The sequence below is a fragment of the Botrytis fragariae genome, assembly GCF_013461495.1.
Source record: "Botrytis fragariae strain BVB16 chromosome Unknown tig00000251, whole genome shotgun sequence".
NCBI lineage: Eukaryota > Fungi > Ascomycota > Leotiomycetes > Helotiales > Sclerotiniaceae > Botrytis > Botrytis fragariae.
The window spans coordinates 278,659-303,252 of NW_023501003.1; the positions used below are offsets into that span (position 1 = coordinate 278,659).

Below are 24,594 nucleotides of genomic sequence, written 5' to 3' on the forward strand. Positions count from 1 at the left end.
CGAACAGGCTGATTTATCCCAGTCAACATGATTTGATAATCCCGCTTTGCCGCTTCGGCCGTCGCGGCCGCCGGTCGAAAGTATTACCGGACACCGTGCTTTTTCGATAAGAAAATAATTTCAAGAGCAGACATTTAATTTTCTCATTTTGAAGCCTTTTGAATGCGACATCTTTCACAAGATGGCAAATTGAAATTGATTATTCTATCATTGAAATAACAACCTAATTTGATTTTATCAACCTCTCAACATGAAGCTCACAAACCCAAATGATGTACCTGTGTACACCATTTCGGGTGCTTCCACTGCACGCCCTCTACCTGACTGGCTTGCTCGCAAAAGAAAGCGTAGTTTAAAAAATGATCCAGAATATGCCAACCGCGTCGAACTTTTACAGGATTTCGAATTCGAAGAAGCTAGCTCTTGTATAAGAGTTAGTGAGGATGGGGAATGGGTTATGAGTACTGGCACATATAAACCGCAGATCCATACACATTATCTTCCTCATTTATCTCTTTCATTCGCAAGACATACAACAACTCTTAATCATTCCTTCATTCTCCTGTCTAGCGATTACACAAAATCACTTCATCTACAAACCGATCGTAGACTAGAATTTCATACACAGGGCGGATGTCATTATCAAACTCGATTACCTCGGTACGGGCGTGACCTTGTCTACGATAGAGCGTCAACGGAAGCATTAATACCTGCAGTTGGTGTCAATGCAGACGGTCTTGGAGAAGTATACCGATTGAATCTCGAAATAGGACGTTACATGAAACCATACCAGATTGATGTTGGCGGTGATGACCTAACGACTTCTGGTGGCGGCGCTTTACAAGGAGGCATAAATACTGGAAGTGTCAATTGTGCATCTATTGCCGAGGAAAGTCATAATCTCATGGCTTTTGGGACATCAATTGGTACGGTGGAGTTTTGGGACTCAAGATCCAAAGCAAGAGTAGGAATTCTCGCGGGTCAACAAGGAGGGATCACTGCGCTTGATTTCGACAGATCAGGAATATCGATTGCAACAGGATCCTCCGAAGGAATAGTACAATTGTATGATCTTCGACGACCTGTGCCAATTTTGACTAAGGATCAAGGATATGGCTATGCGATCAAGACTTTGATGCACATGACCACTTCTTCACAAGAAAAGAAAATCTTATCCGCAGACAAACGAATCATCAAATTGTGGGACGAAACAGACGGAAAAGCCTGGACATCGGTCGAACCAGCAGTGGACATCAACTCAGTAGCGTGGTGCAAGAATAGTGGCATGCTCCTCACGGCCAACGAAGGAAAGCAACAACATGCTTTCTTCATCCCACAACTGGGTCCTGCACCAAAATGGTGTTCATTCTTGGATAATATGGTTGAAGAAATGGCAGAGGAAGCACCAAGTGAAACTTACGATAATTACAAGTTCTTAACAGTACCAGAACTCAAAGCTCTCAACTTGGGCCATCTCATCGGAACTACCAATCTTTTACGACCATATATGCATGGTTACTTTGTGGCTTCTAAACTCTACGAGCAAGCCAGGTTGATTGCTAATCCTTATGTCTGGGAAGACGAGAGAACCAAACGAGTCAAGGAGAAGGTCGAGAAGGAGCGAGCCAGTAGAATCAGAGGTGGCAAGAAGGTTAAGGTCAACCAGAACTTGGTCGATAAAGTACTCAAGAGACAAGAGCGTAGGGAGAAGGTTGATGAGAATGCCGGTGTCTTGGGTGACTCGCGTTTCGGCAAGCTTTTCGAGGACGAAGACTTCGCTGTTGATGAACGTAGCAGAGAGTTCCAGGCTCTCAACCCTAGTACCAAGGTTGCTGGTGGTGGTGAGGAGACCAAACAGCGGAAGGTCGATAGTGAGGATGAATCGAGCGACGACGAAGATGAGGTTGTGTCGAAGCCTAAGCCAGCTGCTGAGATGCGTATTTCTTCCTCGTCTTACAAGAAATCGGGTCATCAACGTAAAGATAATGCTTTGGGAGCCCGCAAACAAGGCACTGGTCGGGTTAGCAAAAACAGGGGTGATGTTGTTGGTGAGCGTTCGGTCACATTCGCTCCTGCCGGTAAAAAAGATAAAGAGAAGACAGAAGTCAAGCCTGCCAACAGCAGGAGTAGACGCGAAGATGCAAGACGAAGCGCCAGTGGAAATGTTTTCAGAAGATTGTAATAGTCCGAAGTTGAGACTTCATGATACCCCTTTCATAATACATAACATGAGAATTTTCAAGCGCCAAAACTCAAATACCTGCAAACTATGCCTCCCACAAAAACAAATGCCATTATTCGCAGAACGGAGGGATGATCTTTATCCAATTCATAACAATCATTCCATGGGTATCAAACATTCACACATCAAAACACAAAACAAAAGCCGTCCCAGCAGCTATCATCACCATCTATCTCTCATTTCTCATCTTCCGCGCCCATTTCGACTTCGGCGCATCCGACAATTCGAATTCCATCATCTTCCCTTCTCCTTTCTCCACATCGTTCACACTCACAAATGTCTTCGATATCTTGGGCGTGGGCGGTACCTCATCTATTCTCTCCAATCCACGGCCCCCGGGTCTTTTATGCACATCTTTACCGAATGTAGCTCTTCTGGGCGTTAAGGCAACGGCTACCTTGCGTGCCGAAGCCCGTAGCTTCTTGCGCACCTCCCAGGAACGTTTCTTGGCGAGGTAAAAGAGTGTTGCCGAAATTACTGTTCATTGTGTTAATTCCTCGTCGTTTATTTGATAAAAGAAGGGATTCATACTTCCAAAAAGACACACGCCAATCACAGCAATAACAATTGCAATCATAGCTCCATTCGACAATTGAACACCACCACTCGAAGTCCCAGACGCACCTGCATCACTATCAGCTCCTGCACTTCCGCCCGTACTTGCAGCATCGCCGGCTGGTGGATCGTTGGGGGCTGAGGGCTCGGATGTTGCAAGCGCGGCAAAAAACGAGGCAACGGAGCTGGAGGACATGGCTGGAGTAAGGGATATGGAGGTTGTAAGTGCTGGAGACGGTGTTTCGGCTGATAATTGAGACTGGGAGGAACTTGTACCGGTACTTGATACTAGTGTAGTTGTGGTGGATATGAGTGCCGAGGAAGAAGTAGATGTTAAGAAGGAATTTTGAGCAAAAATTACATCAGGAAAGAAAGAGAGGAGAACGAAAGTAAGGGGGACAGTAGACCTCATAATGAAATAAAATACTAGGTAATCCTTGAATCAAAATCTCAAATATGAAAACTCAAATGTATAACACTAGACTCCTGTTGAAGAATCAAAGAAACCAATGACATTCAAGGAAAGGATGAAGGGGGGAAAAATCGATGAAACACCTGACGCCGTGATAGTGATAGTGGCATACAGAAATTGAGACAGCTGAAGAAAAAGACAAATCAGACAGGAGATGAAGTAAACGAATGGTGTGATTAAATAACGGGAGGGAGGGGATATATTTATTCCTTGTTCCGTTTTGTAAATTTATGGTGTGTAGATGGCTCTAAGCGCTATTGTATACTTTTGCTACATGATTGCTCAATTCTGCTACTGGAGATATTCTAGGGGTGGTCGCTGAATGGGTGGCTTCTATTGTAAAGCTCTATATCCATACTCCATACATGGGTTTCATACAGAAATAGTGGTATAAGGTTTGCTGCAAATGATATTGCATGAAGTGTGATTTGTTTGTTTGATTCGTGGAGGGGGGTGTTTTAAGCGCCAACATATTGGCGCTAGTATTTATTGACCTATGGGGAAAGGGGATCGGGTTATAATTGCATGCTTATTATTGCCTTAGTGACTGCCGAGAATCTTTATTTCTGCGGGAGTGAGAAGAGATGATTTTGGAGTGGCTGTGAAGACTTGAGAGTAATGTGGTGAGACGGTATGAGTTGGGGATTTGTGAGGGAAAGCAGACGGATTGGTTGGGACACTTTGGTACCTGTATGTGTTTCGGTCGGTAAATTTCCGATGATATTTTTGAAGAAACATGTATTGTGTTGTCCCCCGCGCAATATAGAAGTGTACGCAATATCAAGGCAGGCTAAGATATTTTAATACTCTTTTACTTACACACATACAGTACAGCATTCAAATATTCCGCAAGATGTGCAACATATTTGATTTTGATGATATTGATTGGATCAAAGGATGATATAAAATGAGGCCAAGCTTGAGAGGAGCTTGGGAAATACATTTAAAGGTAGATGCGTTTCGGGTGCTCAAGGTTCTGCCAGGACTTTAGGTATGTGGTTGGATTTGAGGCGTCGGGGAGGATTATGTGATGGGTAGTTACACGTATGTATCGTTTGATCGATATCAGAATTCGAGATACTCGAGGTATGTTTGGAAATTCGGGCTGGAAATGTGGTGATTTTCCAAACAGATTTGGACATTGCTGATTCATGGAGCGTTTGAAGAGTTTTCGAGTGCTTGCGTGCTGTTTGGTGTACGACCGACTCACTCATCCATTCGAATATCGTACTCGATACCATCGCCTTTGGAAAGATAAGGAAAGTCTGAATCTTAAAATAGATCTTGCGGGAGACCGAAACGCCAGCGGGTGACTTGCATGTGACGGTCAGTACAATGCTTGACGACGGCACAGGTATGTAGTGAAGTACATTCTCGGATATGATTACTTTTTGGATCTAATATCTCGTGAGTCTATCTATGCTGGGATAGACTCAATCTGTAAAATGGGCATTCTGTCAACTTTTATAATCTGGTGACTACTTGGTGGGCTTTGCACGTTGATTGATCTCGAAGTCGAGCAGTTTTGATAATCACGCGTTTATCACGTGTCTTTACCTCCAACAATAATATATCCTCATTTATTACGAGAATATGGAGAGATTGAATAGTGCTATGCAAACAATTATTGTAAAATTTTCCACTTTGATGATGCCCTCAATCTTCAATTGCTGGTCTGGCAAGTCCAACAAAAGCTGCACTGGCTCACGCTGGCGAATGTGGTAGGAAAGGAAGGAACGAAGGTGTTCCTGCCTTCATAGTCAAACTCACACATCATATGCCTAGATTCTACCTGTACCCCACATTATATTCCCTCATGTCCCAATGTCACAATTTACATCTCTTCAATTCACTGTTCACTCCCGTGTACTTTCATTCCATCTGCATTTCATTCGTCATGTACGTGGAGTAACAGACTTCATATCATCATCTTCCTCATTGAAGATTTACATCCAAATCATATCTTTGAGCTGGTAAGCAAGTGGTTATTGAGGAGATTGTATCCTGGAACTCAGTCGTTTTCAATCCTGAATGTGAACAAATACCAATCAATTCTGCATGTTCGTCATCTCTCCGCAGATAAAAGTTTCTGTCCCCTTCCTGGGTAAGAACTTCTTGAAATTATGCAAATCCTGCGAATACACAATTTTAATATGAGTTTAGTGATTTACGCTCGTCGAAATGGCTTTGAACCCGGACGAACAGGAGAGCCAAATCATTGTTCCGCCCCATTCGCCTCCCCCTGAGCAAGATTACCTTGACAATGCATTTCCTGGCGGCGCCGATGGTTATCACAATCGAACTCTAAATGATGAACAAAACTTTGACGCTGACGATGTACAAATGATTGATGTTGTCTCCGAAGCGGGTGAAATGATCTTGAATACAGAACTGATGCCCCGGCAATATCCTTCTCACAATTCTCAGCAAGATAGTCACAAGTCTTTGGTTGAGGAAACTCAGTTTGCAGAAATTGAGAGAGATACTCAAGCAGTTCGATATGAAGAAGAGTCTGTTCAGAAAGACACCCAGAATGCCAGTTTTGGCTCTCGATCGCTTGTTGAAAAGACTCAATTTGCAGCCATTGAGATAGATGCTCAGGCTGTCGAAAATACTACTCAATTCGACGATACATTTCCATCATTTCAAAAGCCGCATGTCCCGGGGAGTGACGTATCAGCCGTCAATGTCGCTCTTCTAACCAATATGTCGCCACCCAGAGTGTTTTCGAGGCCTACAGAACCAAAAGAAGCTCCTTATCGATTTCCCCCTGCACCATCTAGCAGAAGAAATTATGGATCGACAGTCCAGAATGCATCCGCACCAAGAGTTGCAGCTCAAAGGATACAGAGATCCCCCAAAGTATTGACGAAAGGTAAGCTGATCGCAAAAAGCTACGCAACTATCAGGTCAATTGAATAATAATGGTTTGACAGTTACTTCCAACCCCGAGCCTCACGGGGACCTTCAGCAAACCCGGTACATCATACGCAGAAGGCAAATCCTGGAGATAATAATGCTTCTGTAATTCATCCCATCCCCGATGTTCGTGTCCGTCCATCTGTTAAGCCGATTCGGGAGAGAGAAGTAATCCCTGTTATTGATGTTATGCCATTGAGCCAGCACCCATTTGATACCCACAATATGTCTTTAACTACTTCTGCTCAACATCTGAAAAGCGTCCCTCCGCCAGTTTTCAAGGCTTCCAGACATCAACAAATGTCCAATGTTCTTCCTACTCCATCTGACAAGCCAGCTCCGGAGCAGATACTACCTCTTACCATTCAAAACACGGCAATCAACGAGTATTTTTCCGATACTTGCAATATACCTCCACCAAACTCGCTGCATCCTCCGAGAGGTGTCTCTTCAGTTTTGCGTAACAAATTTCAACATCATCAAATTCTCGATAGTGATCCTGCTTCGACTGTCAAAGCCTGCGGTCCTAAGGAGGCTGTACGACCCATTACGAGAAATTACCCAGCGATCCATCCTCCTATTCAAAAGCCCACCAAGCGCATGGCATATCCACTACTTCAGAGAGAAGGAATTTTTTCAAATCCAGATGATATCACCCCGCAATCTGCAAGCCACAATGAAGGAGCCCCTTTCAGTAAATCGAACAATATGCTGGTGCTGAAAGCTTCTCACAATGAACAATCTAAGCTGGTTGGGTTACCTCCACCTCAACAAAATGCAGCTACGTCGATCCATTATGCGGGTCGTCCCCGGCTAAGACAAAAACCTTCGAATCAGTAAGCATATCTGCCCTTTCGTCCGTAGTTTATCGACTGACTCTCTCGTAGAATTAATCGTCTCGGCGTGAGCAAAATCGATGTTTATGGTAACTTGGTCAAGAAAGCTCCATTCCCAGAAGCTTTTGTGGGCGAACCAAAATTACAAGCACACCGAGAAAAGTCAAACAAAACTCAGGTACCTGTACCACAGCCCCAATACTCAGAGCCTCGTCCTGGTGAGAAAGAGCTACCAAACCAGATTGAAGTAGCTACAGAACCAGAGTCCCAGAGATTACGTACCAATGACAGACTTATCCAAAGAGGATCGATGACCCAGTCAGTGACGAATGCTGATCCTCTTTCAGTCTCTCAAGTTCAAGTCTTGGATGACAGAACGGAAGATTCCCCGGTGAATCCTGTGGAATATGAAGATGATCCACAGGTAGAAGATTCTGAGGAATTTGATCAATCGATTCCGAATCCCACATTTCAGCCAGGCCATCCCGTCATGCAAATCGATCGGCATTCTCCAGTAAATCGGAAGCCTTCGCGTACTGTGACTCAAGCAAATGTATCCCGAACTCAGACACCTCGGCCTCAGACAACTCCACGAACTCAGGGTGGGCATGAGGCTCAGCGAAAAGCCTTAAATAGACCACTTAAACCCCATGACCTCGTACCTCAAGGAGTATCTGAGGTAACATCGAGTCATATTAGTGTGTCCAAAGTCACCAAATTAGCAGCTGTCCATTCTGAACATGAGAAAAATAAAACTGGAGATCACGTCAGTAGCTACCAAAAGAAATCTTCACCAGATTTCGGTGCTCTTCATAAAACTCTCGCTGAGTGCCAGATACAACAAGACGTTATCAAAAATCAAGAGAATCAGATCGCAATTCTCAATGCTCAGTTGCAAGATGCAGAAGCGCGGTTGCAAGATACAAATCTAATCAACGAAGAGTTGGAGGCAAGCAAAGCTGAATTGTCAAAGAGAGTTGAGAGATTGAATCATTTATCCAACTGCTACAGAGAACACATCAATAATGTTGTCAATTGCCAGAAGACTCTTAGGCAAGATTCATTAAATATGAAGGAATCGATGGGAAAGTTGGAAGCATTAAAGAGTCAAGAGATTAGGAATAGTGATGCTCAAATGAAGAAAATGAGGCGTCTATTGGAGGAAATCAAGCAAGTTCGAAAGGAGCAGATTGAGCGAGACACGACTATTCCACTCTTAGAAGATTTGAGTAAACAGAATGATCAACTTCGATGTGAGAATGAACGCCTCAAAGCTGATAATGATTCAAAGTTGATAGAACTCGAGCAAGAACGTTGTTACATCGAGCAACTTCAAAGTCAAATTAACGGCGATCTGGACCGCCACAAAGAAGTAATGGAAATTCTCCAAAAACCACAAGTAGACACCCTCGGAGAACTTACAAAAGAAGACGGGATTCTCAAAAAGGTTTTGAATTCTGCCGAGAGTGTCAATGGGAAGTTTGAGGAAATGTCAAAGACATTCACCAGTTCTTTCAACCAAACATTGGAGTGGCCACAAACTCTGACAAAGATTCTCGAAGAATTTTACTCTAGAATTGAAACGAAGTTTGATGATAATGGCAGTAAGGACACTAATTTTCAGGAGTCTACTATCAAGCTCTTTGATGATCTTAAAGAACGTCTCAATCAAATCAGTGGTGATATGGATGAAAAGACCAAGCTCAGTGAGCAGATCAATATGCTTCGAGAGAGCAACGCAACTTTTAAGGCGAGTCTGAATTCAAAGGAAGCAGACTTGGAGAATAATGTCGCACGAATGGATGAACTAACCAGAGAGCTGGCAGATGCTCATTCAGAGTTAATGGAGAAAACCCAGCAACTCGCAATCTCACTTGCTCAACCGAGAGAAGACCTCGAATTGAAGAGAAAGGTCGACGGATTGACCAATGAAACTTCGAGACTGGAGGGCCTTCTTACCGCTGCCAACCATGACAAGCGACAAACCGAGAAAGATATCCAAGCTCACCAAGCGACAATTATCACTACCCAAAAACAGTTACGCGATACAGAGGAAAAATTCCGAGATGTCGAGTCTAACATGCAGGCGTTAGAGGCAGAGAAGCACAAGTTTCAAAGAAATTGCATATCAACCACAGAAAGAGTTCGACAGGAGACCGCACGGGTTGCTATGTCTCAAACAAAAGAGTTACTCGCTCAACATGACTCCTTGGTGAATGATCTCAAACACAAACAAGCAGAAACTGAGAAGAGACTCCAAACCGCAATTGAGAAATCAAAGACATTTAAAGAGGCGACTGATAAGCATACGAAAACTATCAGCGAGCTTGAGTCAAAGATAGCTACATACAAAGACCAGTTTTTACAGCAAAAGCATCAGCTTCAAAGATTAGAGGAAAGCTCCATATCTCCTGATCAATTTCAGAAATTCGAAAGAGAACACAAACAAGAGATTTTATCAATCCACAGAGAGCAAGCAAGCCAACTTGCATCATCACAAGCTTGTCGAGAGGAAATTCGTAGAATTAAAGATGAACTCGAAGGAGCTCATAGAAGACTCGGTGGAATGAATGAAGAAAATGAGCATCTGACGAAGGAGAATGATCGTTTACGAAAGCGTTTGGAGGATATGAATACGATGACTGAGAATACTCAAGATGTGATTGGCAATCCTCATCGTGTTGACGACATTCAACCAATATCGCTCAACAATAATCGATCGTCTTCACGCAGACCTGCTGAGCGGCGATCTGGCAATTTCCATTCTCAACCTCTTGAAAAGGGCATGGGAGAAAATCAACATAGAGTCTGTGAATTCCAAACTGACGAAGCAAACAAACCCTTTTCACGAACTTTATCGTCTTCGCAAACATATGGCGACAACAGGGGCGGAAGTCAGAGTCCAATCAAACCATTCTCTACTATTGCTACTCTCGCAACAAGCCCTTTGACTGATCTGGAGGATGTTATGTCAATCGTTCAATCGGCGCATAGTCGGGAGGATTTAGATCGAGTATACAGCAAAAATCGTCAGCCATCGAATGATAAGATTGCACAGATGGAGAGCCGACCCAAGTACTATCCTTATGGAGATGAACACCTTGGGACCCCAAAGTCTAAAATTAACAAAGTCATGCTTACTCTCGAAGGAGAATTTGTCGATACACCAAGTCGAGCATCTAGGACCATTCTTTCAGTTGCAGAAGAATCTGTTCAACGCCGAACGAACAAGCCACTTAAATCCGCTTTGAAGAAAGGCGATCACCAGGACTATTCCATTCCTCACGATGCCTCACAAGATCAAGTTCATAACCAAGACGAGAGACTTTTTAAAAAGCCGCCACTAAGAAAAAATCACGGTTCCAGTATCGGACTTCAAGCGACACGCGGGACTGGTACAGGCAGCTACAATCGTATTGCTAGTGGAGAACCGAAAGTTGCAAGCTCAAGGGCACCAGAAACTCGATATAAGCCAACACCTGAGATCAAGCGAAACGCTATAAAGAGAGCAAGATCAAGTTCATCCCTTAATACTCAGGGTCTACAGCCGACCAAACCTGCGAAAGCTCCAAGAATCAACCACCGCCAGTCAATTAACAAGACAATCATTCCCGACTCTCAGTGAGGTGGATATTCTACAGCTTTGGAGGCAATATCGTACTCAACCGCTGACGTGACTACCTCGGAATTGCAATTTCCCCACCTTGAGCCGACGATAGCACCTATCCTTGGAGTGTTATTATCAACAACTACTTTATTGTTGCTCCCCTTGTATATGGCTCCCCGTGTATATGCTTGCAAACTTTCGAAATTTTGGACGTACGAAAGAGGAATGATATTGCCTCGAGAACTTGCAATTGGCACATCGAAGGAAAAAGGATATTTTTAAGATACTTGAAGTGGCTATTCTCCGTTTACTTGAAAAGATTATATGGTGGAGTTATTGCATGATATAAGAAAAGTATGGGATCAGGTCCACAATATGTAGCATATATGTTTCGCTGTTTCGCAAGTATCGCTGATATATGTCGGGAAGGTAGAAGGACAAAAGTCATCCATCATTTTTTGCTAGATAATCTAGAAACCTAGAATTTGCACTAACAGATTTGCCATCAAAATTGTGTTCACTGCGTGGTCTCGTGTGACTTGAAATAATAAAATGGTGATTGTATTCATGATGTTATCCCATACGCCATTCCATGCAACCTATTCGTACACTCTTTTCCGAGTAATGGTATCCACACACACAGCCATATCAACAAAATCTATGGTATCTTCTCGTGTAGTATAAAGGCAGTATGTGTAAATTTTCTTCTTCTTCTTTTCTTCCCTCCCTTGAAGTATTACCAGAGTATATACTGAAGAATCATCAAATAACCATTTATCTCCCTTGCTTGGTATAGCTATGCCATACATCCTTCCCGTCCTTCCTTTCCTTTCCTTACAAATGCATGTACGTATCTCTATCACTGGGTGCATGCATGCGTTTTCTGGTATCTTTGATTTTTTGTGGGGGTTTTTTTTATGTGTGTATTGTCGTTTGTTGTTTTCTTAAATTGTGTTGTGTTTTGTTGTGTTGGGGTGAGGTGAGGTGAGGGTGTGTTTGGGTTGATGGAGGGATAGATAGATATATGGATGTGATTGTGATTGTGACTGATCTATTTATTTACCACCACCGCCACGCTTTTGTTCGAGGAAGAGGACCTTTTTGCGGACTAGATGGGGGGAGGCGGGTTAGCTTGAAGTGTGGATTTTAATATAGGTTAAGAAATTATAATGGAAATGAGGGGTTTGGTCGAGGTTTGGGTGAGTGTGAGGAGAGCGTGGATTTGGGATTGGAGGTGGAATTGTCGAGATGAGCGAAGAGAGGTTGCGATGGATTGTGAAGGAGAAGTGGGTGGGAGAGATAGATATGAGGTTGAGCTGGCGGATTGAGATTCCGAGTTGGTGGTAGAGAGAGAGAGAGAGAGAGAGAGAGAGGTAAAAGAGTCGATTATAGATTCGGAGAGGAGAGGGAAACAGGCCGAAGCGCGCGCAGATGTGTTTGAACGTTCGAGGTATCCATGAGGCGAGGCGAGACGAGACGAGACGAAGAATTGGCCGTATATGCTGCGTGGACAATTGAAGTACGACTCGAATGTATTTCGGTTTCCTTGAGACTCCCTTTCTCGTTCGACAGAATGCGATGCGAATGCGAATGCGAATGGATGTAATTTCCATGTCGTAGCTTGTGCATCTTTTCAAATGCTGTATCTTCTCTGCTGCGTTTGCGAATCGCATTTCCCAATCTCCATTGCTGGCTCTGTCTCTGTCTCTGTCTCCATTTTCTCAATCATAGGTAGGAATCCCAGTTCGCGGATCCTCAATCGCATTCTCCTCACTCTCAATTTCACATCCTCTGTGTGCATCCTCTCTTCTCATCCCCTCTCCTCTTCCCCCTCCACTGCAACCCCAATCCCAAAAGCCCCACCCTAATCCTCAATCCCGAAACTCCAAACCCCAAAAAAGGAAACCCTCAAAAAACTCACCAACAGGATCATACTTCAACATACTAAGCGGACGATGCGCCCGCGGCCGAATAAGCGTCTTGTAGTAGCCGGTTAAAGCCATGGAAATGAGTCGGACGGGGATTGTACGGGATTTTGCTGTGAGGGGGAGAGGGGTATTAGTTTGCTCTTATATTTTTGGGTGAGAGTTTTGTGTGCGGGGGAGGGGGAGGGGGAGGGGAAGCTATGAGATGAGAGACTGAGGAGGAGGGAAGATAGATCGTGGGGTGGGCGTGTGAAAATGCAAGATGGAAAATGAGAAATGAGGGATGAGGTACCTTTTTTCGCCATGGTGAAATTGAGAGATTGATTGGGGGTGGTGTGGTGAGAGGAGGAGAAGAGTTGTGGTGAGGATGATTGTGTATCCCTCTATCTATCCAGGGCGTTTGATGTAAAATTATTGCGCGCGGGATTGGGTGTGAGGGCCTGAGGCATTTTTGGATTTTGGTTCTGGGAGTTGGGAGTTGGGAGTTGGGAGTCGGGGGCCGAGGAGATGCCGGTGGTGGGTTGGATTGGATTGGGTGTATGGTATGGTAGAGAGTGAGTATGTGATGATTGATGATTGATAACTGATGATTGAGAGGATGGATATTTCACTTTGGAGAAGATTGATTTTGTATCTTTAATTCTGTTTTTTATTTTGTGTTTTGGAGATATGAATAAGAGACTGAGATATAGATTGAGATGTAGATTGAGATGTAGATTGAGATATAGATTGAGGTCTGATTTTGTTTCATTTCATATCTAGGTATCTATATCTTTTCAATTTATATCTCATGATGAGGAGAAGAAAGAAAGTTGTTAGAATGGATTGAGATGATACATCTACCTAGGTACAATCTTAAAGATCGAGGTCTCCCAATGAGCCTCAATATCTAGACAGGCCTGGGTAGGTGTCAAGTAGTCTTTCGCTTTTGCGTGTCTGGGGTTTGTTGGTCGGGTGTAGAGGGTATATGAATGTCAGAGTATGTGTAGCTAGGTGGGTGGATGGGATAGTTCTGATATATATATATTGACATTCGTTTCAAATCAGGAGAATCTCATCTTTTTGGAAAAGACCTGAAATGCACCCAGGTACGCACTCGTGAAGAGATTCAGTAGAATCACGTGCTCGAGTTGCAGGAAGTTTGAGTAGCAGATGGACATCTCACAAGCTCGGGCTCCATAGAAAACATTCTGGGATGGCTGAATAGATGATTCATGTGTGGCTGTTAGCATTTCTCCAGAATACTACCGGTAGATGTGATGGTAGGTGTAACATACCTACCTATCTGATGTCCTCTCCAAATCCTCCTCGTGATATGTTCAATCCCGAGATAATGCCTTTGCTATGAAAGCGTGATCTCTGTAGGATGGTGAGGTGATTAAAAGATACTCAACTCAGTATTGGTAGTGTTTTGATATCTGAGCTGTGGCTTGAGTCAGACATCATACTCATGTATAGTTATAGCAGAGTTGATGGCTGGCTGTAATTTGATTACCATACCTAGGTACTCATCCACAACAAAAGTCATGACTGTATTCGACAGTAGCTTTCCAGACATGTTTAAGGGGTTCATGTTCATTCGTACGTGAGGAAGAATCTGGTCAATAGCTTAACAAATCACTAGAAAGCACGTGGGCAGATAGATACCCAGGTACCATTTGCAATCAACATACGATATCATATTCTCAACGCTTTTCTGAACACGAATTGCAAAGTTTCCGGAATCAATATTATAATACTCGCAACAAGCGGTGAATATGACCAAGATTTCACTTGCATTCAAACGGGAAGTCTTACTGCGTACATATCAAAGACCCCGAATGTGTCTCGTATACTCAAAGGAGTGATGGGTAAATGTCAAACCGGCCTTCGATTCTCAATCATCGATTCTCAATTCTCGATCATCGATCGTATCGATATTCAATATCGATATCTAGGATTGATCAAATCGATGCTAGTTCGCTACCCAGGTGTGTACATTGTGCTTGTGTGCTGCACCTCCTGGTAGGCTGGGACCTGGGTACGGACGGAGTGGAAGACTCGAAGGAGAACACACTTGAAGGGGGCTCTCGGTACTCGGATAAACCTTGAAACCCAGATCGATTCGCGGAATGTTGTTTGAGTCTCCACTTATTTGGATTTGCTACTAGGGAGAGGGTGCGTTCCTCCCTGGTTGGAGTTAGACGTGGAGGTGCAAGTACAAGTGCAATGTACGCACGCACGCAAGGATATTCATACCGTACCGTTGCTGCATGTAAAGTGTAAGTGTAAGTGTAAGTGTAAGCGTAGGCGTCAACCAGCGAGACAAGGCTTCATCATCATCATCGACATCGATGTCGACAGACCGGCACATGAGACATATAGATCGAGGATTCTAGGGATGCCGGTATATCAGTATGCGGATGATACATACCGGTATATCATTGTATGGATGCTAACTTGATCTTTCCCGGGACGTGCCTTGAGATGTATGTGTGAGTTTCACATCCACATTGATCCGACGTGTTTTTTCCTCGGATATTTATGATGATTCGATTCCATCATTTCCAGACTCGCGTCATTTGATTAGTGAGCATTTTTAGGATGATGTCCTGGCTCCTCACCTAATTGTTTCAAGATCAAGACTCCAGAGGGTACTACGGTATCCCGAGATTCAGATGTCTCATCTATTTCTCCGATGGCGCCTCTCAAGATTCATGCCCGTCCAAATCGCCGCAAAAGTGTGAGCTGGGGATATTTGATAGTGTTTGGTAATATTTGGTGATATTTGATAATATTTTACAGTATTTTACAGTATTTTACCTCGCAGGACCCAGTCCAGAGCAGTGGTCATAGACGGGAAGGTTCCAAATATAGGAATGGGGATCTTTTTTTCTCGCATCATTCGGTAATGTGAAGATATGATTGGTCGATCGTCACTTCCCTTTTGGTTCAAATTGAGATGTCCTGGGGATCGAGAGAGGGAAAAGCTTTGAACATCCTTTCCCTACCCAGGGATTCACGATCGAATCGTTCATTTCTTCCTTCTCTCTGTTTGCCGTATTTATGTTTACCGTATTTATGTTTGCCGTATTTATGTTTGCCGTATGTATTCCGTATGTATTCCTTAATTCTTCCGCACTATCTGTGTCTGTCTATTATCTTCCTTGATCGGTAGCTATATGCCTAGTTTACACACATTTGATTAGACACTACACTCATCACTCTATGTAATTTCTTTCTATTGTTTCTATTCCTCATCTGCTGGTGTTTGTCTCTTTTCCAGCAGAGAGTGCCACACGAGTGCGAGGAACAAAGTAGCTGGACGATCAGGAGAAAGTCAAGGGTACATCCTACCAGTAGCTATCGAAGAAGTCATTTGTTATCATAATCCCATCCCCATCCCTCTTAGCTCAATTGTCATTCAAAGTTAACCTTTCATGCTTTTTACACCATTTCCACTATTCGCACCACCATCTCAGTTCATCCAGGAATGTCCCTAGTACCTCCCTAGTCCCTCCCTAGTACCTCCCTAGCACCTACCCAGCACGCAAGACTAAATATTAAATACTTCATCCTATAACTAATCCTAAATCCTAAATCCTAAACTTTAATTCCATAAATGCTAAAATAACGGTACCCCAAAATGTTGATTCCGCCCATTCCAACCCCCTCCCCTCTCCCCCACTTCGATCGAATCATAATTTCTAAACCTTTTACAAGTATTTCGAGGGAATGGATATAAAGCAAAGGGTGAAGGAAAAAGAATACCACCTAATGTCAAGAAGTACCACGTAATTCTTTGTATTACAATCCTCCCACCCTCGAGTCATACATTTTCCGAAGAAGCCTTGACAAAAGATACTCGTTCGAAATGATGTTATCTCCTGAGCATGAAGAAGAGCTTAGGAAGCTGAAAGAGGTGAGTCTTTTGCTTTTCCTTCCTCTTACTCGTGTATGGGAGTCTGTGACATCGTCATGTATCTTTCAACGCATACCTTGAGTGTGCATCGAGGCTTACCATCTCACAATAGCTTCAAGCCTTGTATGCAGAACATGCGGCCATTAGAGATCAACAAGTTCAGCAGAGCGGAAGTCCAAGGCCAGATAGTCGAGATTCTGCTTCTTCCGATCCTATGATTTATCCCGGCTTGTATTCTCCAAGTGGTTTCGATGTATTACAAATTCTAGTACGTTTTCCATTGCACACTCGAAGCCGCTTGATTGCTCTCGTTTGGGTGAAGCCTCTTCAAAGTACTTTCGTTTTTAACATGACTCAGTTTCAAATCCAACGTCGTCCAAATCCAACATATCCCCTGGGAAATATCGATAGCGGTGTAGCTCTCGTCCTATGCGATTCCGCCCGTCCTCACTGTCCAATCGTCTACTGCAGTGAACCTTTTCAACGCCTCACGGGCTATTCCCAAACCGAAATCATTGGCAAAAATTGCAGATTCCTACAACAACCTTTCAATCCAAACACCTTTGATTACCTCGGCAATGCACCCACAATGAAGGGGATACAAAATCCAAAGACTGATCCCAACGCCGTGGCGAAATTGACCATCCGAACTGCTCTCGAATGTGGCTTGGAATCGCAGGTTACTCTTATCAATTATCGAAAGAATGGAGAGCAATTCTTGAATGTTTTGACGACGGTACCGCTTAGATGGACGACGATGGAGGGAGAGGAAAAGAATTACATTGTGGGATTCCAAGCGCAAGCTCCACCAATGTTCAGACACCGTTCGGCTTGAGTTTGTGAAGGTCGATTGAAATGGGTCTTTTTCCCTGGACGATTCAACGATCTTCTCGGATGTTATGCACGTGGCGATTAATTAATGGTGGTGTGGAGTTATGCTTTTTTTTTTCTCTTTACTTTTTATGAATATACGGAATTGGATGATACCCCTCAGATTTCCTAGATGAGATTTGAGCATTATTAGATGGTCATTCAGCGATTGGTACCTGGAGTATGGGAATTTCTAGGCCTGGCAGATACACATATGGGATGGGATAGCATGGCGTTAGTGGTTTGTTTGATTACTTATTTGAGTATGTTTGACGGCTTATTCTTTTGAGAATATCGTTTGATGATGAGAAGAATGAGAGGATATACAGCAAGGGAGGTTAGCTAGGAGAGAGATCGCCTACAGGGATGTTCAGGATGATCAAGCATCTAATCCGAAATAACAAAATAATAGCAACCAAAGTTTGAACTGTTATTTGGGGATTTGGGAAGTGTGAGTGTGGATGTGGATGCGATGTGAATTTGTTAATGTGTATGTATGTATGTATGTATGTATGTATGCATGCATGTATCTGATACTTTATACTCGAATTATTCGATGTGAAGAAACAATTCTGTGCAGGTGAGTAGGTGGGTAGGTGCTTGGATTAATCTTGACTCTGAGTTACTTGATCGATTTCGATTCATTTGTAGGGAATATGGGGTTTGTGTGAGTTGAGTGGTATTTTTGACTTACTGATTCTTCTCCTTATTTATTTATTTATTTATTTATCTATTTAATGGTATTAAGCATTGTGTGGTGTGATGTAGGGAATGTAGGGAATGTGAATGATATATGTGATGCATGTGATATAAGTGCTGTCGATATGAATGCGTAATATGGGGTTTGTGAAAAATCATTTTCGTGTATTTTGGTGGGGTAGGGGGGGGTGTTTGGATGAGGAGGGGAGATTGGGGGTGGTGGTGGGTTGAGGGGGTGGTGGGAGGAGGAAGTGAGAGGAGTGAGGGGAGGAAGTAGTAGGGAATGATGATGAGGCTTGGAGGATAGGTTTGCTTGCTGCTTAGGTGATCTGTTTAGGGAGGTGAGGATTGAGAGAGAGGGGAATGGGAGGAGGAGTGAGAGACTGGATGGCTGGTTCTGGATTGGAGGGGGAGTTTGTTGTTGTGGGGGAGGGGAGGATCAAATGGGAGAAGAATGAAAGAGGGTAGGTCAATAGATAGATTGACATCCAGAATCCTTTCGGAATATGTTATAAATATGTGAATAATACTCCATCTTTGGTTGTGATAGTGTGAAGAAAGGAAGGGGTTTTATCGGGCGTAGCGAGTAGCGAGTTGATAATCATTACTAGCTATTTCCTTTTCCCTTATTGTAATTATTAACTGTGCTTACAGAGTCTTTTTGGTATAAATTTTACTGTCTCTTTGCTCATGTATCTATGTAAGTTTCAAGATCACTAGTGGGTGTACGGATTTATGGGATAGCTTGTAAGTAAAGTACAATTTCACATCAGAACTCATCAACTTCAAAATTCGATTAAAATTCAAGAGATTATTGAATTTCATCTAAACTCATATTCTAAGTTTATGAAATACTAAAATATATTGTACATGAAAGGAAATTGAGAAGCATGAGTTTTGAGCTCAAAAAATTCAATATTACGTCTTCTCATCAAGATATTTTGATGGGAAATCATATATTCAAGTATAGAAGCTTTGATCTTAATCTTTTTGATGCAAATTTTAAATGATAGCAAATCCTTATGCTTAAAAACTATATACCTCAATTTGAAGAAAAATCATAAAAATTCTGAATTTTAATTGAATTATTTAAATCGCTTTTTGGTGTAGAATTGTGCTTTAGAGTCCGTGCACCCACTGGTGGACCAACTTGATCTACACTACGACAAAAAGATTCAACCTTCAACTATCTATTCAATTCAATTGAACAAGAATAGAGGTGAACTACAATTAATACTGCCAGTTACTTTCTCATCTTACGTAGCTATGAATCTTGCGTCACATCGCAAAGAAAAACATGTAGGAGTAGCATGTGAGGAGTGTCGGAAGAGAAAACGAAAGGCAGGGCAGAATCCCGATATACATACCTACCTAGCTATAGATCCCGGGGAGCAGTAGCTGAAGTTTCCTAGTGTGATGGCTTACGCCCATAATGCACTCTCTGTAATGTATCGCAGAAGGATTGTCAATATGCAGGAACTGTTGAAACACGCAAGTGAGTGATGCTGCACTCAGTACCATCAAGTGCTGATCAGTATAAACTGATTGTACATATATCAGGACGCAAACAATGGGATCCAGAGTGTGTGGCTGTTTTGGAAGAGCAGAACTCTACACTTCGTGCACAGGTAGCACAGCTGCAAGCTGACCAAGCTTCATCTTTAACGTCGTCCGAAAATCCTTCCGGTACTTTGTCGTTGGCGAACACGACGAAAGCTCCAAGCTTACCTTCTCATCAAGCCAATGTTTTGGTCGGGGAGCAAAGGAATACGGCTCGTACAGAGCTCCCGTTGTTTTCTTCAGCTATCAATGATATTGCCACACTAGTGTGGAGACTTGACCTTGGTGATAAAGGAGAGCCTATGTTCAGTAGACCATCTGGTAATTTCTGTATTCCTTCCTCCGCTGATGCAGCTGTAGCCAGATCTGAAGCGCGTAAAAGGCCACAGGTATTCAACAACATGATGCCCATCTACGACGCCTGTTACAACCTGAGCTTGAAAATGAATCTCATGAATTTGTTTCTAACTCAGCTCAATCCTGTACATCAATTTATTCCTCCTTCTTACAAACTATATCCTGAACTTTATCCATTTGATGAGCCGGCGCTGGATCTTTTGTACGGGTCTGTTTTTTGCGGCAGGAGCTCTTTTTTGAACGGTTCAGGAAGAGAGGAATGCTGGAAAGGAGTTTGAAGAGTGCATGGATATGAATTCGGTTAAGGCTTGTCGTGAACAACCCTCACTACCGGTGGTTCAAGCACTCAGTATCATTGCGTGGAGGGAATTGCGTCAGGAACATAATAGTTGTGCCTCTCTGTATATCTGTAAGATGTTTTCTCCAAATCTGTATAATCTTGCTAAATTGTCCTCTTCAGCTATGGCCGGTGGTCTTGCTATGGGTCTTAGTCTCCATGCCATTGGTCTAGGTGCTCTTTCCAAGTCTGACACTTCCAAAAGACTTTTGGAACAAGAGCAGGAAAATCGACTCAGAACGTTCTGGTCATTGTTCTTTATCGATCGGTAAGATTTTATTCATCTTAAAGTGCCCATGACAACATCTCCACAGACACTCGATATTAATGCTATCTTCTTTAGAACAGCTGCCACTATGCTTGGCATCAGTTGTGTAGTTCCCTGGCTGCTAGTTTCCATCTCCACGGCCGCATCTATACCACCACGTTCCGCCCTCTTCCTCCAAATGTCTTACCAAATGTCTCTTCTCATGATTCATCGCCCTTATCTCGGTGATCCACCTGCAAGTGACTCATTTTCACTTGCCTTCGCGACAATAGCATCTGCTGCGATTCGCATGACTCAATATATCCACTTATTCCGCAAAAGCTATCTAGCAGAACCCACATGCACACTACCATCTTTGGGAAATGACAAACAGGATAAACCTACAGCGGCTCTTCCATTTATCGTCCATCATATCCTCACAGCATCCATCGTGCATCATCTCTTCAGGACCTCACGCACGCCAACTCAAATATCCCTCGCGCGCCGCAGACTCCAGATTTGCATGGAGACTTTAACGGCTCTACAGAATGAGTGACCGGTGGCTAGTAAAGCGATCGCACAAATCCAAGAGCTGGCTGTGCAATGGAATTTCGTTGCTGCATTGCCTCTAAAGTGGAGTTTTGTTGGCGAAATATCCCAGCCGAACACAATATCGACGCTGACAAATTCGATCTATGTTCAAGCTGATACAAGCAATTCGATTCAAAACTGTTCTGATACGACTCAACACTCTACGGTCAATCCATCAGAAAAATTCGATACCAATACAATCCTAACATCAGAAGTTATCGCGGGTAGTCACGACGATATCTGTGATCCTCACACGTTTCTTCCATACGTCACTGACTCGGCCCAAGAATTGGATCCAGATCTCTATACTGCCGCTTTCTCGACAGAAGACGGAGATGAATTGTGGATGGGCCAACTTGATTTCATGCTCAACGAAAATGCAAACTCAAGTTCTTTGTGGAGGGATTCCTCTCCGTTTCCTGGGGTTCTTAGTCCTGCTCGTGAGTTTGACTTTGGGAGGGGTATTTTTGATGTTCCGGATTTGCAGACGCATGATTCGGCTCAGATGGGTTAGATACCTAGGTTAGGGTGATTGAGTAATTTGATTGTAGTATAGATGTCTTTGCGAGAGGGATCATGTGGGATAATTTCATGGGATTTCTTGATTTCATGGGTTGAGTGGCCCAACAGAGCATTGGTACGATTTTGATTTTTGAATTGGTGGGTGCTGAATACAAGGTATCGCGTGTTTTTACCCTAGTTATACGTAAACTGGATCTAGAATTCTCACTTGGACTCTAAATTTCATCCATCACACACAAGCCCAATATATCATCCCTTCCCCTCACCTCTCTCCCGCTTCCCTCGCCGCCTCCGCACCCTCCGCATCCAGCGCCACAATCTCAATCTCCACTCTCATCTCCTCATCCCCCAGTCTCGCCACTCCCACACACGTCCAAATGGGCGCGTGGTGCGGCATCCACATTTTGAAATTCCGCGTCATGGCCGCTGTGGGGATCCTAGCCTCCTGATTTGTGGGGGTTAGTGTGGATGGAAGGCAGGGAGGGAGAGACGGGATTGGGAATTGAGAACGCGGATTTGGATTTGGATGGCTGGAGAGGGAATTTATGGGTATGTGTATATGTGGTGCTCTGGTAAATGAAAATTAATCAACGCACCCTGGCCTACGCACTCGATGCGATCGCCTACTCGAACGGCTTGGCTGTAACCGTGCTGCTTTAGTTTTTCTGCGCCTTCCGTGGGATATGCATAGTATTGGAGTTCGGACATGGTTTTGGTGTGTGTTGAAAGTCAGGGAGGGGATTGGAAGTAAGATATGAGATGTAATTGGAATGAACGATGATGTGGAAGTTTCAGGGAATTGGATTTCTAATTGAGATTTTATATGGGTTAGGAGGACGAGTGATGAGTTTTATATTACTTGGGATCGGATCTTGAACTATCGTGTTTAAACTTAGACTTGGAAGAAGCTGGAATTGTTAATTCCGCCTGCTTTGTAAGTTGGATTGATAGAGTAAGTATGAGTCCCTTTGTGCATAATTAATTATACAGAAGCAATAGAACAGATTAGATTTGACACTATCAGGTAAAGAAATCTCAATGCCCAATCGTGAGGTGAATTACCTACTTAGGTCGTCAAATTCTATCTGGGCGGAATTGCAATGCCGCCGCTAAATTGGATTCCCGCCTGTGCTTATAATTATTCGGAGGTCGTGTTTCGGGTACCAAGGTGTGAATGGTATGGTATTTAATAATTTTTTACTTTGTTGAAAAAAGGAAAATTTGGTTTTGTGGAATTTTATACTAGGTAGGGATTGATATGGAGGTTTGTGTATTTGGTTACCTACCTACTGACTGGTATACTGTACATTGAGATGTCAATTTAAAGTTTTCAATACGCTCGCTTAGACGAAGCTTAGATTGATCTTCATTGGTTGCTCATGACGATTCTGATTATTATTTCTTTCGTTTTTGTTTTTTTATTTATAAAAAAAAAAGCTTAAAATTATATAAGAGAGAATGGATTTTATTGATACAGGTAGATTGGATACTTTGAAATAATTTAGGTCAGCTGGGAGTCGCAAGTAGATATTCTGAAAACGAGGAATGAGATTGAATCTCGTCATTTGAACTTAACCCACCCTTATTGAAGTGAGATATCTAGATGAGGCTTCTGGATGTGAAGATCATGAGTAAGGTGAGATTCCTTCATATATCAAGGTCTGCTCGAGCAGTAATAGTACGATTCTGTTGCTGATAATACGAGGTTGTTGTACGGATAGAAATAAATATCCATTCGTGTTGCTCGTAAGGCCGAAGTTATGAGTAGAATTCGATATTGATATACTCTCTCTTAAGGAATTTCTATTAGATAGAGATGTTTGCATCTGTTTGATTGAGGATCTTGGATTCTTAGATTTACTAATGTTGAAGTATGGAAAGTATGTATGGGGATATCCAAAACTGACTCTGAAACTCCTAACGGTGTGAGTACTAGGGTCCCTTGAAAGTTGAAATCAATATACATATGTGTGTGTATATGTCCCCGGGAAGGGCTTCAGATAGCGAAGATAACAGGAAAGTATATTTTCAGAATGTCATCTCCTTGATTAATTCCATAACCTCTTAAACGAATCGAGTGAGTAGGCGGAAGTAGTGGGTCAGCTCAGTACCATCTCCGCCTTGGCTATCTACTCATCGTAGATTTATTTGTTAATACCGTGCAAATATGCTATCAGTATTATCATAGTCAGGATTATCTGCTACTCGTTTTCATACTATCGCAATATCTTGATCCTAAGTACTTTCGGTTGAAGATTCGGAGCTTGCACTTGATTGCACAAAGAGGATTATATACACTCAAATCATATCAGAACTAGAGCTTTGATGCTCATCATTCTTCTTCAACTCTTGCTTTATTTTAGTCTCCCTGAATCACTTGTATGTTTGATAGTGTGATGCAGGCTACCTCTACACCTCCTCATAACATGAACCTCGAAGAAAAGATATAATTACGACATGAGTTCTGTGAATAATATGTTCTTTATCTGTTTTAAAGATATATTATATACCTAGATACTAAAATATACTTAATCATTCCACTTCATTTGAAATATTAGAACTTGCTCCAAGATGAGATAGACAATAAATATATAAAGTTTTTTGAAAGGTGTTCAATAGATTCTTGCTCTCATAAAACAGTATGATTATGAATGCCTACAGCTATTTCATCAACAACCACTTCTGAAAAGCTACGAAATTCTCAAAACACAAAGTCATTCCTGAATTCCCAAAACCAGTCGATATGAACTCCTCCACTCGGTATCCGACATTCAGATACTGGCTGCTCGACAAACCCACCCAAAGCCACGATCACCACCAAAACTGACATCTTTTCTTCCGTATATCCTGAACCGTCCACCCATAAAGTCGAAATTGAAATAGAAAGTCGAAAACAGTCGGATATATGATCAAAATACTCTCCCCAACCCGATCCTAAAGGCGTTCAGCCGCAA

At 42.8% G+C, this 24,594-nt stretch overlaps 7 protein-coding genes across 7 annotated transcripts; 4 read left to right on the plus strand and 3 right to left on the minus strand.

Moving 5' to 3' along the window:
• Positions 1 to 250: 250 nt before the first annotated feature.
• Positions 251 to 2,182, plus strand: Bfra_011671 (putative wd repeat protein; the record flags this gene model as incomplete). Its single annotated transcript, XM_037341997.1, has 1 exon — positions 251 to 2,182. One exon carries the CDS (start codon positions 251 to 253, stop codon positions 2,180 to 2,182), a length of 1,932 nt encoding a protein of 643 aa, XP_037188077.1.
• Positions 2,183 to 2,411: 229 nt separating this feature from the next.
• Bfra_011672 (uncharacterized protein) lies at positions 2,412 to 3,209 on the minus strand (the record flags this gene model as incomplete). Its single annotated transcript, XM_037341998.1, has 2 exons — positions 2,412 to 2,719; positions 2,774 to 3,209. The coding sequence occupies 2 exons, from the start codon at positions 3,207 to 3,209 to the stop codon at positions 2,412 to 2,414; spliced, it is 744 nt and encodes a 247-aa protein (XP_037188078.1).
• Positions 3,210 to 5,450: 2,241 nt separating this feature from the next.
• Positions 5,451 to 10,649, plus strand: Bfra_011673 (uncharacterized protein; the record flags this gene model as incomplete). Its single annotated transcript, XM_037341999.1, has 3 exons — positions 5,451 to 6,144; positions 6,223 to 7,024; positions 7,076 to 10,649. 3 exons carry the CDS (start codon positions 5,451 to 5,453, stop codon positions 10,647 to 10,649), a joined length of 5,070 nt encoding a protein of 1,689 aa, XP_037188079.1.
• Positions 10,650 to 12,352: 1,703 nt separating this feature from the next.
• Positions 12,353 to 12,660, minus strand: Bfra_011674 (uncharacterized protein; the record flags this gene model as incomplete). Its single annotated transcript, XM_037342000.1, has 2 exons — positions 12,553 to 12,660; positions 12,353 to 12,495 (listed from the first exon to the last, which is right to left on the minus strand). Exons 1-2 carry the CDS (start codon positions 12,632 to 12,634, stop codon positions 12,353 to 12,355), a joined length of 225 nt encoding a protein of 74 aa, XP_037188080.1. The 5' UTR covers positions 12,635 to 12,660.
• A 3,701-nt stretch (positions 12,661 to 16,361) lies between these two features.
• Positions 16,362 to 17,292, plus strand: Bfra_011675 (putative vivid pas protein vvd protein; the record flags this gene model as incomplete). The annotated part of the gene is made up of 3 exons (XM_037342001.1): positions 16,362 to 16,457; positions 16,570 to 16,725; positions 16,816 to 17,292. Exons 1-3 carry the CDS (start codon positions 16,410 to 16,412, stop codon positions 17,290 to 17,292), a joined length of 681 nt encoding a protein of 226 aa, XP_037188081.1. The 5' UTR covers positions 16,362 to 16,409.
• Positions 17,293 to 19,496: 2,204 nt separating this feature from the next.
• Bfra_011676 (putative c6 transcription factor protein) lies at positions 19,497 to 21,632 on the plus strand (the record flags this gene model as incomplete). The annotated part of the gene is made up of 6 exons (XM_037342002.1): positions 19,497 to 19,521; positions 19,587 to 20,068; positions 20,193 to 20,352; positions 20,404 to 20,548; positions 20,624 to 21,079; positions 21,242 to 21,632. The coding sequence occupies 6 exons, from the start codon at positions 19,497 to 19,499 to the stop codon at positions 21,630 to 21,632; spliced, it is 1,659 nt and encodes a 552-aa protein (XP_037188082.1).
• Positions 21,633 to 21,902: 270 nt separating this feature from the next.
• Positions 21,903 to 22,348, minus strand: Bfra_011677 (putative l-psp endoribonuclease family protein; the record flags this gene model as incomplete). The annotated part of the gene is made up of 2 exons (XM_037342003.1): positions 21,903 to 22,085; positions 22,247 to 22,348. 2 exons carry the CDS (start codon positions 22,346 to 22,348, stop codon positions 21,903 to 21,905), a joined length of 285 nt encoding a protein of 94 aa, XP_037188083.1.
• Positions 22,349 to 24,594: the final 2,246 nt, after the last annotated feature.